Source organism: Scyliorhinus canicula, chromosome 27 (assembly GCF_902713615.1).
Source record: "Scyliorhinus canicula chromosome 27, sScyCan1.1, whole genome shotgun sequence".
Lineage (NCBI taxonomy): Eukaryota > Metazoa > Chordata > Chondrichthyes > Carcharhiniformes > Scyliorhinidae > Scyliorhinus > Scyliorhinus canicula.
The window spans coordinates 9627264-9641575 of NC_052172.1; the positions used below are offsets into that span (position 1 = coordinate 9627264).

The 14312-nt window shown below is 50.6% G+C and overlaps 1 protein-coding gene across 5 annotated transcripts in view; it reads left to right on the forward strand.

Annotated features, from left to right (window-relative positions):
- The window catches only part of LOC119957890 (RAS guanyl-releasing protein 1-like), a 155186-nt gene that overhangs the window by 129622 nt on the left and 11252 nt on the right, over positions 1–14312 (forward strand). For all 5 annotated transcript variants that reach the window (XM_038786071.1, XM_038786072.1, XM_038786075.1 and 2 more), the window contains exon 15: positions 2544–2687. In XM_038786071.1, the coding sequence (XP_038641999.1) occupies positions 2544–2687 (144 nt within the window). The remainder of the gene's footprint in view (positions 1–2543; positions 2688–14312) is intronic.

Sequence of the window (14312 nt, forward strand, 5' to 3'; positions counted from 1 at the left end):
GAGTCTGCACGTCCTCCCCGTGTGTGCGTGGGTTTCCTCCGGGTGCTCCGGTTTCCTCCCACAGTCCAAAGATGTGCGGGTTAGGTGGATTGGCCGTGCTAAACTGCCCGTAGTGTCCTAATAGTAAGGTTAAGGGGGGGAGTTGTTGGGTTACGGGTATAGGGTGGATACGTGGGTTTGAGTAGGGTGATCATTGCTCGGCACAACATTGAGGGCCGAAGGGCCTGTTCTGTGCTGTACTGTTCTATGTTCTAGGTGCTAACCACTGTGCCGCTGTGCCGCCCGTACAGTTAGTCTATAAGATTCCTGTGAACAGCCCTATTAAATTTCCCCTTAATCTTCTCTTGCTCCAAAAGTAGCAATCCCAACTTCTCGAACTCTCCAGTTCGGACAGAGGATGTAGGAACAAAGGGTCCTCCCGCGATCATTTGAGTAAATCTGCCATCATCTAAAGTTCCCTACTCTAGAACATAGAACAGTACAGCACAGAACAGGCCCTTCGGCCCTCGATGTTGTGCCGAGCCATGATCACCCTACTCAAACCCACGTATCCACCCTATACCCGTAACCCAACAACCCCCCCCCTTAACCTTACATTTTTAGGACACTACGGGCAATTTAGCATGGCCAATCCACCTAACCCGCACATCTTTGAACTGTGGGAGGAAACCGGAGCACCCGGAGGAAACCCACGCACACACGGGGAGGACGTGCAGACTCCGCACAGACAGTGACCCAGCCGGGAAACGAACCTGGGACCCTGGAGTTGTGAAGCATTTATGCTAACCACCATGCTACCGTGCTGTATTCCTATTTCAGAATTACTGCCTATGGATGGAGAGACGCTTTCTCTGCCATCATTCAGGTTCTGTGTGACCTGATGGAAATCCACGAGATACACCCTCTGTGTGATATTCAAAGTCTGACCAAATCAATAAGTTCCTGCGGACATGATCTTAAAACTGCTCCCCATTTAGCACTGGTCAGTTATCCTATTTGAAGAATCAGGAGGGCGGTGAGCTTGGGTAATTTGCACGTCTAAATTTGCTTCGTTATTTAAATGATTCTTTCTTGGGTTTGGGTATTGATGGCAAGGTTGACAATTATTGTACACCAGTGGCTGTCATGAGAAGTCTTGAACAACCAGTAGTGCCTTTGATACAGCTATTTTTATTTTTTTAATTGTTTGAAATCATGCCATCCCTAATTGCCCTTGAAACTGAATGGCTCACTGGGCCATCTTGGAAGCCAGTTTAGAGTTAGCCTCATTGCTGTGGGGTCTGGAGTCTCGTGTAGGCCAGACCGGGTAAGGGCGGCAGATTTCCTTCCCTAAAGGATATTAGTGAAGCAGCTGGGTGTTTTCCAGAATCTGAACCAGACTGGACATATAAATATTGCAGCTACAAGAGTAGGTCAGAGGCTGGGAATCCTACGGCGAGTAACTCACCTCTTGACCTCCCCAAAGCCTGTCCATCATCGACAAGGCACAAGTCAGGAGTGAGATGGAATACTCTCCTCTTGCCTGGATGAGTGCAGCTCCGACAACACTCAAGGAGCTCAACACCACCCAGGGCAAAGCAGCCCTGCTGGATTGGCACCCCATCCATCCCCAACATTCATTCCCTCCACCATCGGCACACAGTGGCAGCCGTGTGCGCCATCTACAAGACGCACTGCAGCAACTCACCAAGGCTCCTTAGACAGCATCTTTCAAACCCATGATCTCTACCATCTAGAAGGACAAGGGCAGCAGATTCCTGGGAATCCCACCAAATGGAGGTTCCCCTCCAAGTGACTCACCATTCTGAATTGGACAAATATCGGCCGTTCCTTCACTGCCACTGGGGCAACATCCTGGAACTCCCTCCCTAGCAGCACTGCAGATGTACGTACCACACGGCCTGCAGCGGCTCAAGAAGGCAATTCACCACCATCTTCTGAAGGGCAATTAAAGATGGGCAATAAATGTTGGGCCCAGCCAGTGACGCCCAAACCCCGTAAATTAATTTTTAAAAACAACAATCATTATTGAGACAAGCTTTCAATTCTGGATTTTATTAATTGAATTTAAATTCCACCACCTACTGTGATGGGATTCAAACCTGTGCCCTCAGACTGTTGGTCTGGATTACTAGCCCAGTGACAATACCACGACACCACCTTCTTGCCTTGTGCGCTTTAATAGGCCATTCAGAGTCAACCATATTGGTGAGTGACTAGGCCTCACACAGACCAGATTGGGTAAGGAAGACACATTTCACTCCCTAACAGGGGTGAGTGAGCCCATTCTCTTGTTATTAGTGATGATTTGTTAGCTTACTTTTACGACATCTTAATTGCTCGTTCTGCAATCAAAGCTTTTAACCATTGCTGCACCAGATACATATAAACAATATATTATATATAGCTGGCCTGTGTGTCTGAAAAGGAAATGTACTTATTCCCTAATGCTAACATGCTTCACCGTCCCGATCGGGACGCGTACTGTGGTTATTCGTGTGCCTGACAACTCTCACTGACCTGTGCTTTCCCCCTTGCTGCAGACTGTGGGATTAACTGTCATAAACATTGCCGAGATATGGTGGTGCTAGAATGCAAGAAGCGTAACAAGAGTCCCCAGTGCGATAGCACGCTACCCATGGCTCTCTCACGGTTGACACCAGTTTCCCAGAAGAGTCAGAGCACTGGTAAGTCCCTCACCGCGGACCGGTAATGTGCGTTAATCAAGGCTTGCTAGCCTGCCTCTGTTTGACGACTGGTTTTCAATGTGGCCTGTGTGTGTGTGTGTGTGTGTGTGTGCGTGTGTGTAAGTGTTGGAAAGTACTGCCAAAGGAGCCTTAGTGAGTTCCTGCAGTGCATCTTGTAGATGGTACACACGGCTGCCACTGTGCGTAGGTGGTGGAGGGCAGTGAATGTTTTTGGAAGGAGTGCCACTCAAATGGGGATGATTTGTCCTGGATGGAGTCAAGCGTATTGAGCGTTGTCGGAGCTGCACTTATCCAGGCAAGTGGAGAGTATTCCACCACACTCCTGACTTTTGCCTTGTAGCTGGTGGATGGGCTTTGGGGAGTCAGGAGGTGATTTAGTTCCCTTAGGATTCCCAACCTCTGACATTCTCTTGTAGCCACAGTAGTTATATGGCTATTCCAGTTCATCCCGATAAGGGAGTCAGCCAATTTCCTTGGCATTTTCTCAGTCAATTTCCCAGCCAATTTCTCAGTCAATTTCTCAGTCAATTTCCCGTCAATTCCTCAGAAAATTTCCCAGTCAATTTCTCAGCTAATTTCCCAGCTAACCTCCCAGCCAATTTCCCAGTCAGTTTCCCAGTCAGTTTCCCAGTCGATTTCCCAGCCGATTTCCCAGCCGATTTCTCAGCCAATTTCCCAATCAATTTCTAAGCCAATTTCCGGTAAATTTCTCAGCCAATTTCCCAGTCAATTTCTCAGGCAATTTCCCAATCAATTTCCCAGCCGATTTCCCAGTCAATTTCCCAGCCGATTTCCGGTCAATTTCTCAGCCAATTTCCCAGCCAATTTCCCTGTCAATTTCTCAGTCAATTTCTCGGTCAATTTCTCGGTCAATTTCTCAGCCAATTTCCCAGCCAACTTCCCAGTCAGTTTCCCAGTCAATTTCCCAGTCAATTTCTCAGCCAACTTCCCAGTCAGTTTCCCAGTCAATTTCCCAGCCAATTTCCCAGTCAATTTCTCAACCAATTTCCCAGTCAATCTGTGAGTCCATTTCTAATCTATGTGGCAGCATCCAGGTGCATCAGTAGCTTCAGAAGTATGACAATTGGCCCTATTGCCTTTTAAAGGGAGCTTGAAGCCTTTATATACATACTGGGCGCAGGGCATCGAAAAGGGTCAAGCTAAAGAAAATTATCCGGGGGAAAAATGAGTGCTGGATTTGGTTCTGAATCTTTCTGATTCCAAAATGCTAAAATAAAAAAAGAGAAACTAAATGGAGGGGATATATATCGCCCTGAGATTGGGGCAACCTCTTACAATTAGTATAAATGATATGGGTGAAGGGACCAAAGGTATGGTTGCTAAAATTGCCGACATCACAAAGATGGGGAGGATTGTAAGTTGGGAAGAGGACGTAGGGAGGCTAAAAAACGATAAAGAGAGGTTAAGTGAATGGGCAAAGATCTGGCAAATGGAGTATAATGTGGACAATTGTGAAATTGTCCATTTTGACAGGAAGAATGAAAGAGAAGCACATTATCTAAATGGTGAGAGAGTGTAGAGGTCTGAGGTACAGAGGGATCTGGGTGTCCTAGTGCATGAATCACAAAAAGCGTATACAAGTCCAGGAAGTACTTAAGAAAGGAAATAGAATGTTATTGTTTACTGTGAGGGGAATTGATTGCAAAAGCAGGGAGGTTATGCTTCAGTTTTACAAGGCAGTGGTGAGACCACATCTAGAGTATTGTGGTCAGTATAGGTTTCCTTATTTAAGGAAAGATGTAAATGCGTTGGAAACAGTTCAGAGAAGGCTTACTGGACTAATATCGGGAATGGGTGGGTTGTATTTTGAGGAAAGGTTGGACAGGTTCGGTTTGCTGGAGTTTAGAAGAGCAAGATGCGACTTGATTGAAACCTTTTAAGAACCTGAGGGGTCTCAACAGAGTGGATGTGGAGAGGATGTTTTCTTTAGTGGGAGAATCTAGAGCTAAGGGTCTCAGTTTAAAAATAAGGGTCGAAATTCTCCCATCGGGAGACTAAGTCCCGATGCCGGAATGTTTCACTCCGGCGTCGGAGGCCGCTTGACGCCCCCTGTTCTCCCACCCCCGGGGGGCTAGGAAATGAAAATGAAAATTGCTTATTGTCACAAGTAGGCTTCAAATGAAGTTACTGTGAAAAGCCCATAGTCGCCACATTCCGGCGCCTGTTCGGGGAGGCTGGTACGGGAATCGAAACGTGCTGCTGGCTTGCCTTGGTCTGCTTTCAAAGCCAGCGATTAGCCCTGTGAGCTAAACAGCCCCGTCATTTACGCGCGCCGGACTTTGGCGCCGCATAAATGACGTCACCCGCGCATGCACAGGTTGGCCAGCGCCAACCCGTGCATGCGCTGTTGCCGTCCTCCCCGCGGCCGCCACGCAAGAAGATGGCGGATGGATCTTGTGGGACGGCGGAAGAAAGGAGGTCCTCCTTCAGAGAGGTCGGCCCGCCGATCGGTGGGCAACGATCGCGGGCCAGACCCCTTTTGAGGCCCCCCCCCCACCCCCCGGTTGCTGGATCCCCCCCCTCCCCCCCCCCCCCCCCCCCCCCACAGGCCGCTCCCAGCGTTCCCGCGCTGTTCCCGCCGGCAGCGACCAGGTGTGGACGGCGCCAGCGGGAACCCGTCGTGTTGGGCAGGCCGCTCGGCCCATCTGGATCGCCGTTCGCCCGTTACAAACGGCGAGCGGCGATTCTCCGAGAGGCCAGCCGTGAATCTCGCCGCGCCGGTTTGGGGGGGTTGGGAGAATCGCGTGCGGGTGCCGGGCCGGCGTGGCGGGATTCGCTCGGCACCCCGGCGATTCTCCCACCCGCCGTGGGGGTGGGGGGGGGGGGGAAAGAAGTCCGCCCAAGGGGTCCTGGGAATGAATGGCTTGTCATATGAGGAGCAGTTGAGGACTCTGGGGTCTGTACTCGGTGGAGTTTAGAAGGATGAGGGCAGATACAAAGAACAAAGCAAAGTACAGCACAGGAACAGGCCCTTCGGCCCTCCAAGCCCGTGCCGACCATGCTGCCCTGTTTAAACTAAAATCTTCTTCACTTCCTGGATCTGTATCCCTCTATTCCCATCCTATTCATGTATTTGTCAAGATGCCCCTTAAACGTCACTATCGTCCCTGCTTCCACCACCTCCTCCAGCAGCGAGTTCCAGGTACCCACTACCCTCTGTGTAAAAATACCTGCCTCGTACATCTCCTCTAAACCTTGCCCCTCGCACCTTAAACCTATGCCCGCTAGTAATTGACCCCTCTATTTTGGGAAAAAGCCTCTGACTATCCACCCTGTCTGTGCCCCTCATAATTTTGTGGACCTCTATCAGGTCGCCCCTCAACCTCCGTCGTTCCAGTGAGAACAAGCCGAGTTTATTCAACCTCTCCTCATAGCTAATGCCCTCCATACCAGGCAACATCCTGGTAAATCTCTTCTGCACCCTCTCTAAAGCCTCCACATCCTTCTGGTAGTGTGGTGACCAGAATTGAACACTATACTCCAAGTGTGGCCCAACTAAGGTTCTATACAGCTGCAACATGATTTGTCAATTTTTATACTCAATGCCCCGGCCAATGAAGGCAAGCATGCCGTAAGCCTTCTTGACTACCTTCTCCGCCTGTGTTGCCCCTTTCAGTGACCTGTGGACCTGTACACCTCGATCTCTCTGACTGTCAATATTCTTGAGGGTTCTATCTTCACTACCTTCTACATTCACTGCAAATTCCCTACCTGCATTAGACCTTCCAAAATGCCTCACATTTGTCCAGATTAAACTCCATCTGCCATCTCTCCGCCCAAGTCGCCAAACGATCTAAATCCTGCTGTATCCTCTGACGGTCCTCATCGCTATCCGCAATTCCACCAACCTTTGTGTCGTCTGCAAACTTACTAATCAGACCAGTTACATTTTCCTCCAAATCATTTATATATACTACAAACAGCAAAGGTCCCAACACTGATCCCTGCGGAACACCACTAGTCACAGCCCTCCAATCAGAAAAGCACCCTTCCATTGCTACTCTCTGCCTTCTATGACCTTGCCAGTTCTATATCCACCTTGCCAGCTCACCTCTGATCCCGTGTGACTTCACCTTTTGTACCAGTCTGCCATGAGGGACCTTGTCAAAGGCCTTACTGAAGTCCATGTAGACAACATCCACTGCCCTACCTGCATCAGTCATTTTTGTGACCTCCTCGAAAAACTCTATCAAGTTAGTGAGAAATGACCTCCCCTTCACAAAACCGTGCTGCCTCTCGCTAATACGTCCATTTGCTTCCAAATGGGAGTCGATCCTGTCTCCAGAGAATTCTTGTTGAAACTGACAAAATACTGAGAGGCCTAGATAGAATGGATGTGAAGCTGTTTCCACGAGTAGGAAAAACTAGAACCTGAGGGCAGAACCTCAGACTGAAGGGACGATCCTTTAAAACAGAGATGAGGAGGAATTTCTTCAGCCAGAGGGTGGTGAATCTGTGGAACTCTTTGCCGCAGAAGGCTGTGGAGGCCAAATCACTGAGTGTCTAACACAGAGATAGATAGGTTCTTGATTAATAAGGGGATCAGGGGTTATGGGGAGAAGGCAGGAGAATGGGGATGAGAAAAATATCAGCCATGATTGGCTGGCGGAGCAGACTCAATGGGCCGAATGGCCTAATTCTGCTTGGGCGGCCATTTAAGATGTTGAGATTTTTTTTCTCTCAGAGCGGGGTGGGTCTCTGGAACTCCCTTCCTCAAAAGGTGGAAGCAGAATCTTTGCAAACTTTTAAGACAGAGGTGCTTAAGGATGGCGGGGGGTGAAAGGTTATCGGGGAATCGGTAGGAATGTGGAGTCAAGGCCGCAATCTGATCAGCCGCGACGATCTTATCGAATGGCAGACCAGGCTCGAGGGGCCGAGTGGCCTCCTACTGCCCCTCATTCGTACGCTCATACGAGTAGAGTTCTCCGATCTCCGCCGCTCGCAATGAAGCTGCAGAGCGAAGAGGTACGCGTTGCGTTTGATGACAAAGCCAGTGACATGAGGAAGGGCGAGAGACAGAAGAAGAATAAGAAAGGTCTGTGATCGGGTAGAGAGAAGGGGAAATTAAATGGCAAAACCTTTCCTGGCGAAAAGCCAAAGGGAGGGGAGCAGAAACAAAAGATGTGCCTGGAGGAGGTGTGAATGGCAGGAACTTGAGAAGCTGCCACCTTGAAACAAAATGGGGACCAAGGTTGCAATCGAACCTCTTCGACCTCGATGTTGAGTGCAGGGGTTTTGCAGACAGCCAAGGGGAAAGATATCCCAGGAGCTAGCATTGTGTTTGGTGCCAGCACTTTTTATTGCAGACTTCCAGCATCTGCAGTATATAACTTTGGCATTTTTACATGACCTTTCATGACCCCAGACGATGAGGAAGTGTGTCACATGCAGCTACTGAAGTAGTCACTTTTGTACTATAATTAATTTGCATTGAGCAAAGTCCTTCAGGAGCAATGAGATAAGTGAGCTTATGCATTGTCTAAGATCATCAGGTATAGGAGCAGAATTGGGCCATTTGGCCCATCGAGTCTGCTCTGCCTTTCGATCATGGCTGAATCTCATCCTGGCCTTAACTCTATGGTCCTTTCCCGTTCTCCGGAACCCTTCAACCCATTACCAATTAAAAATCTGTCCAACTCCTCCTTTAATTTACTCACTGTCCCAGCATGCACCGCACTCTGGGGTAGCGAATTCCACAGATTCACAACCCTTTGGGAGAAGTGGTTTCTCTTCAACTCCGTTTTGAATCTGCTACCTCTTACCCTGAGACTATGACCTCTCCTTCTAGAATGCCCCACGAGAGGAAGCATCCGCTCCAAGTCTACTTTATCCACACCTTTTATCATCTTGTCTACCTCAAATTTGATCTCCCCTCATTCTTCTAAGGGACGAGAGAGAGGTAACAAGATTTAGGGATGGAATTTCAAAGCCATGGGCCAAAAACCTGTTAGGGTATCACGGTAGCATAGTGGTTAGCACTGTTGCTTCATAGCTCCAGGGTCCCAGGTTCGATTCTCGGCTTGGGTCACTGTGCGGAGTCTGCAGGCGGGCGCTCCGGTTTCCTCCCATAAGTCCCGAAAGACATGTTTGTGAGGCAAATTGGACATTCTGAATACTTGTGACAATAAAGTTTATTATTTATTATAAACCCATTGCGATGTTCCAATCCCCTGCCAGCAGCCTCAGAACCCTACCCATCACATCAAAAGTAGTTGAGTGGTTTCGCTTCCTCTTTTTCACAGCAGAAAGCACTTAGCTCCTTTTGCTGTGGCGAGGAGCTGTCAATCATAGCAGGAGTGTTTAGAAACATTGTGGTTAGCATTAAAGCAGGGTACTTGAGATGCATTCAAGCATGAAGGGAAAGCTAGATATACAATCCAAAAGCACCTGTCTCTGGAGTAATAAAACTGTCAATCATTGGTTAATGCAATGTATTGCTGCGTGAAATTGAATGAACGATTTTAATTTCAAAGGCTGTCAAGGGGTTTGAAGCCTTTCAAGTGTACTTGGCTTGTGGAGGAAACCTCTGACACTTGTAACAGCGATTGCTTTAAACACTTTTGGCTGAGGCAGTAGATGTTCGGGAAGGGTGAGTGAAAATGCAGTGATCTTTCACTGCACTGCCTGGATTGCTCCAGCTTTCAGGCAGGAGTGACTGATGGGGGGGTCTTTGACGGTGGGGGAGGGGGGAGTTAATGGAGGGGGCTTGATGGGGATCAGATGGGGGTAGCTGGGGTTTCGGTGAGTGGGGGTCGTGTCACCCTCATGCGTGCGTGCTGTGGGGGAGTAAGCCGTTATTGGGGGGGGGAGGTTACCACCGACTTGTCAGCGGGGGCTGGATTTATGTTGTGGGGGGGGGCAGGGGGCAGGGAGTCCCATTGCCGGACGCCGGTATCGTGCCACCTGATCAAAATGGCGGCCTGCTGCCAAGATTCCGATGGAATCCGGCGAGCTCTCCCCATGCATAAATAAACATGGAATCGGGAGAGACGCACATACTAGGCCCCGCTGCTAGTGCCAGCTAGAGACCAGTAGCGATTCTCCGCTGGTGGGAGCACTTAGGATCCACAGCGGAGAATCCTGACCATGATCGCTACCATCTAGAACGACAAGGGCAGCAGATACCTGAGAACCCCACCACCTGGAGGTTCCCCTGCAAGCCACTCACCACCCTGACTTGGAAATATAGTGGCTGTTCCTTCACCGTCGCTGGGCCAAAATCCTGGAACTCCCTCCCTAACAGCACGGTGGGTGCACCTACACCACCTAGACTGCAGCGGCTCAGGAAGGTAAATCACCCACCACCTTCTGGGTCTAACCAGCGACACCCGTACCCGATGACCAAATTTGAAAAACAAAATTCTGGAGCTTGGGGGCCTGGGCTGCTGAAGGAACGGTCGCCAATGCTGGAGCAATTGGAAACGCACCAGGGGCCAGAATGGGAGGAGAGGAGACACCCCCAGAGGGTTGTGGGGCTGGAGCAGTGCGGGACAATGGTACGAGGAACCCAAGGACCCAGGCTAACGCTCTGGGGGCCTGGGTTCCAATCCCACCACAGCAGATGGCGAAATTTGAATTCAATTGTAATCTGGAACGAAAAGGCTAATGGTGACCAAGAAAAAGTGTCGATTGTCGTTAAAATCCATCTGGTTCACTAATGTCCTTCAGGGAAGGAAATCTGCCGTCCTTACCCGGTCTGGCCGACATGTGACTCCTGGTGACTGTGAAATGGCCGAGCCAGCCGCCCACTTCGAGGGCAATTAGGGATGGGCAACAAATGCTGGTTCCGGCCCGCATCCCACAAAGGAATTTTAACATAATCCTGGAGTCCAGCAGATAAAGTCCAGTGACTTATCATAGAATTTACAGTGCAGAAGGAGGCCATTCGGCCCATCGTGTCTGCACCGGCTCTTGGAAAGAGCACCCTACCCAAGGTCAACACCTCCACCCTATCCCCATAACCCAGTAACCCCACCCAACACTAAGGGCAATTTTGGACACTTAAGGGCAATTTAGCATGGCCAATTCATCTAATCTGCACATCTTTGGACTGTGGGAGGAAACCGGAGCACCCGGAGGAAACCCACGCACACACGGGGAGGATGTGCAGACTCCGCACAGACAGTGACCCAAGCCGGAATCGATCCTGGGACCCTGGAGCTGTGAAGCCATTGTGCTATCCACAATGCTACCGTGCTGCCCTTGGCACCTTGGCAACAGTAGAGTTAAGTCCAAACCCTCCCCTCACTTATCAATGCAAATCAGACCAGCACCGCACACCCTGACTTGCAAACACTGAGACCTCGAGGCTCTGCTTTCTGCTCTCGAGCAGATTAAGGCTGCAAACTGCAGACCGGAATTATTTCTGTCTCACAATGTCTACCCCTTGAGTTTTTAGCTGTCGCGGCCTGAAAAGGCGGTGGGAGCAGGATCAGAAGTCATTTTACCCTTCAAACGGGAATGGGACAGCAATAATGATTCTTCGGGGCTTTGTGAAAAGAGCAGAGGGGAGCGGGACGAATCGGATAGGTCGTTCGAAGACCCAGCACAGACTCGATGGGCCGAATGGCCCCTGCTGTTTGTTTCTGTGATTCAGTGGGAGTTTTTATTGCGCTGTGCTGTCACCAGGAACACCAGGAATAGGGGCAGGAGTGGGCCGTTCAACCTGCTCCGCCATTCAACACGGCGATGGCTGCTCTTGCGCTTCAATTCCATTTTCCTGCCCACTCCCTGTATCCCATGATTCTCCGGGAGTCCAAAACTCCGCCTACCCCAGCCTTAAATATACTCAACAACCGAGCACCCACATCCCTCTTGAGCAACCACAGAACCATCAAAATGATACAGCACAGAGGACGGCCATTCGGCCCAACGTCTCCATGTCGGCTCAAAGACACCCAGGTGTCCTTTCCAATCCCACCTTCCAGCTCATGGCCCATTGCCCTGCAGCTCACAGCGCTTACAGTGTAGAGCCAGGTCCCTTTTTCTAAAGAGTTCGGGGTCTCTGCCTCTACCACCAACTCGGGCAGCGAATTCCAGATCCCCGCCACGTAAAAAAAGTATCAATTTCCAAAGATTCACAACCCTCATGAGTGAAGGCTCTTCTCCTCAGAACAGTCCTAAAATGATCAGCCCCCTTATCCTGAGATTGTGATCCTCCCCCTTAGATTCCCCGACCAGGAGAAACAATATCTCGTCTCCCACCCTAACAAACCTCCTTCAGAATCTTATGTTTGACGAAGATCGCCCGCCCTTCTAAACTCCAGAGAATATGGCCGCGGTTCAGCAGATTTGATAAAGCCCGCTGATCGGTGTGTTTAGTGGGGTGTTTCTCAGCACCAAGAAATACCCCGCTATTCGACAGCCCTTTGCCGTTTTATTGTTGGCCTCGATGATGAATCCCTGTCGAGGCCACGCTTAAGTCCCAGCGATAGCGAGATCCAGATTGCGATGTCTGGTGAGATTCTGCTGAATCTCACAAGACATTTTGAGTGTCGCGAATCTCGAGAGAGAGAGAGAGAGAGAGAGAGAGAGAGAGAGGGAGGCCTCTTGCGAGATTCAACGGCTTTGACCCAACACCAAGTCGGGCACGAAGAGGCGGCTGAATCGCACCCTCGAGGTCCAATTTACCCAGTCTCTCATCACTGGATAACTCGTCCCAGGGACCAATCCAGTGAACCTTTGCTGTTGATGATGCATCCTTCCTTAAACATGGAGACCAAAACTGAGCATGGTGTTCCAGATATGGTCTCACCAAAGCCCCATGCGAGAGGTCTTGTGGAGCAGAAGCTCTGGGTTCGAATCCCAGCCCAGGACCTGATGGCCAAGGGCGGCGCAATGGCCTTACTGCTGCCTCACAGCTCCAGGGTCCCAGGTTCGATTCCGACCTCGGGTCACTGTCTATGCGGAGTCTGCACGTTCTCCCCCGTGTCGGCGTGGGTTCCCTCCGGGTGCTCCGGTTTCCTCCCACAGTCCAAAGATGTGCAGGTTAGGTGGAATGGCAACGTTAAATTTCCTCTCGCTGTCCAAAGGTTGGGTGGGGTTACGGGGATAGGGCGGGGGAAATGGGCCGAGGCAGGATGCTCTTTTTGATGGGTCGGTGCAGCCTCGATGGGCCGAATGGCCTCCTTCTGTACTGTGGGTGATTCTATGAAGGTGCATTCATAATGCGCCCAAACAGGTTGAGTGCGTCAATCTGCAAAATCCTTCCGAACATGCCAATCACTGGCTGTAAGAGCGGGAGAGACACCTGGTCAGTCACACTCAACGTGGAGTGGCTCTCCCTCAAGCTATGAGCCTCAGGTGACAGACTAGCGACCTGTCCCGGGAATCATTAGCTATGGAAACGGATGTGAGACTCCCTTAGCACATCACTAGGTGCGCAAAGAGAATTGTAATTGGAAAGCCCCATGTGACCAGAGCAAGGCCCCTTCATTTTTGCGCTCCAACCCCCTTGCAATAGAATTAATCTTACTTTGTAAGGCTGTTTGTTACATTGCTGCAGTTTGCAATGATCTGCAATAAGATTGGATCTTATCAGGCCTGAGACTGGGATGAATAGCACCATCTACTCTCTTCCTAACCCTTCCGGCGTGGTAGTGTCGATTTTGCACGATTAAATTTCAGCGCAGATAAACAACAGTCAACAAATTCTGGTTGGGGTGCTGTTCGAGCGGCTCGGCTTTGTCATAAAAGAATCCTAGGATTCCAACAGTGCAGAATGAGGCCATTCGGCCCATCGGGTCTGCACCGATCCTCTGAAAGAGCTCCCTACCTAGGTCCTCTTCCCCCCCCCCCCCCCCCCCCCCCCGCCCTATCCCCGTAACCCCACCTTACCCGCACATCTTTGGACATTAAGGGGTGATTTATCACGGCCAATCCACCCAACCTGCACGTCTTTGGGCTGTGGGAGGAAACCGGAGCACCCAGAGGGAACCCACGCAGACGGCGGGGAGAACGTGCAGACTCCGCACAGACAGTCACCCCGAGGCCGGAATCGAACCCGGGTCCCTGGGGCTGTGCGGCCGCAGTGCTAACCACTACGCCGCCGTGCCGCTGGCCGGTGTCAAGTTTCTTGAGTATAATTGGAGTTGCACTCAGTGCTGATGACTTTTTGAAATACATATTCTTTCATGAGATGTGGGCGTCGTCGGCTGGGCCCAGCATTCGTTGCCCGTCCCTAATTGCCCCTCGAGAAGATGGAGGTGAAGCTTCCTTTTGAACCGCTGCAGTCCACTTCGAACAACCAATTTGAGATAATCAGCAGAGCTGGGAATGTGGCTTATTTATGCCCGCTCCAACTGAGAGGCATACGTGCGCAGGGACCCCCCCCCCCCCCCTCAAGAAGGCAGCAGCCATCGCCGGTGCGGCACTCCCTCAGTACCGCACTTGGGTCGAAGCCGGGAGTACTGGGCCCAAATCTCCCCTGTGGAGATCAGACCCACGAGGCAAGGCGGCGACAGCTGATGCCCAGAAAGTGAGCACTGAAGTGGAGATACATTGCTGGACATCCATGAGTAACAGATTCAACATTCTCCTTGTTCATTATTAGGTCATGGCCCATTTCTGCACCGCACATTTTAT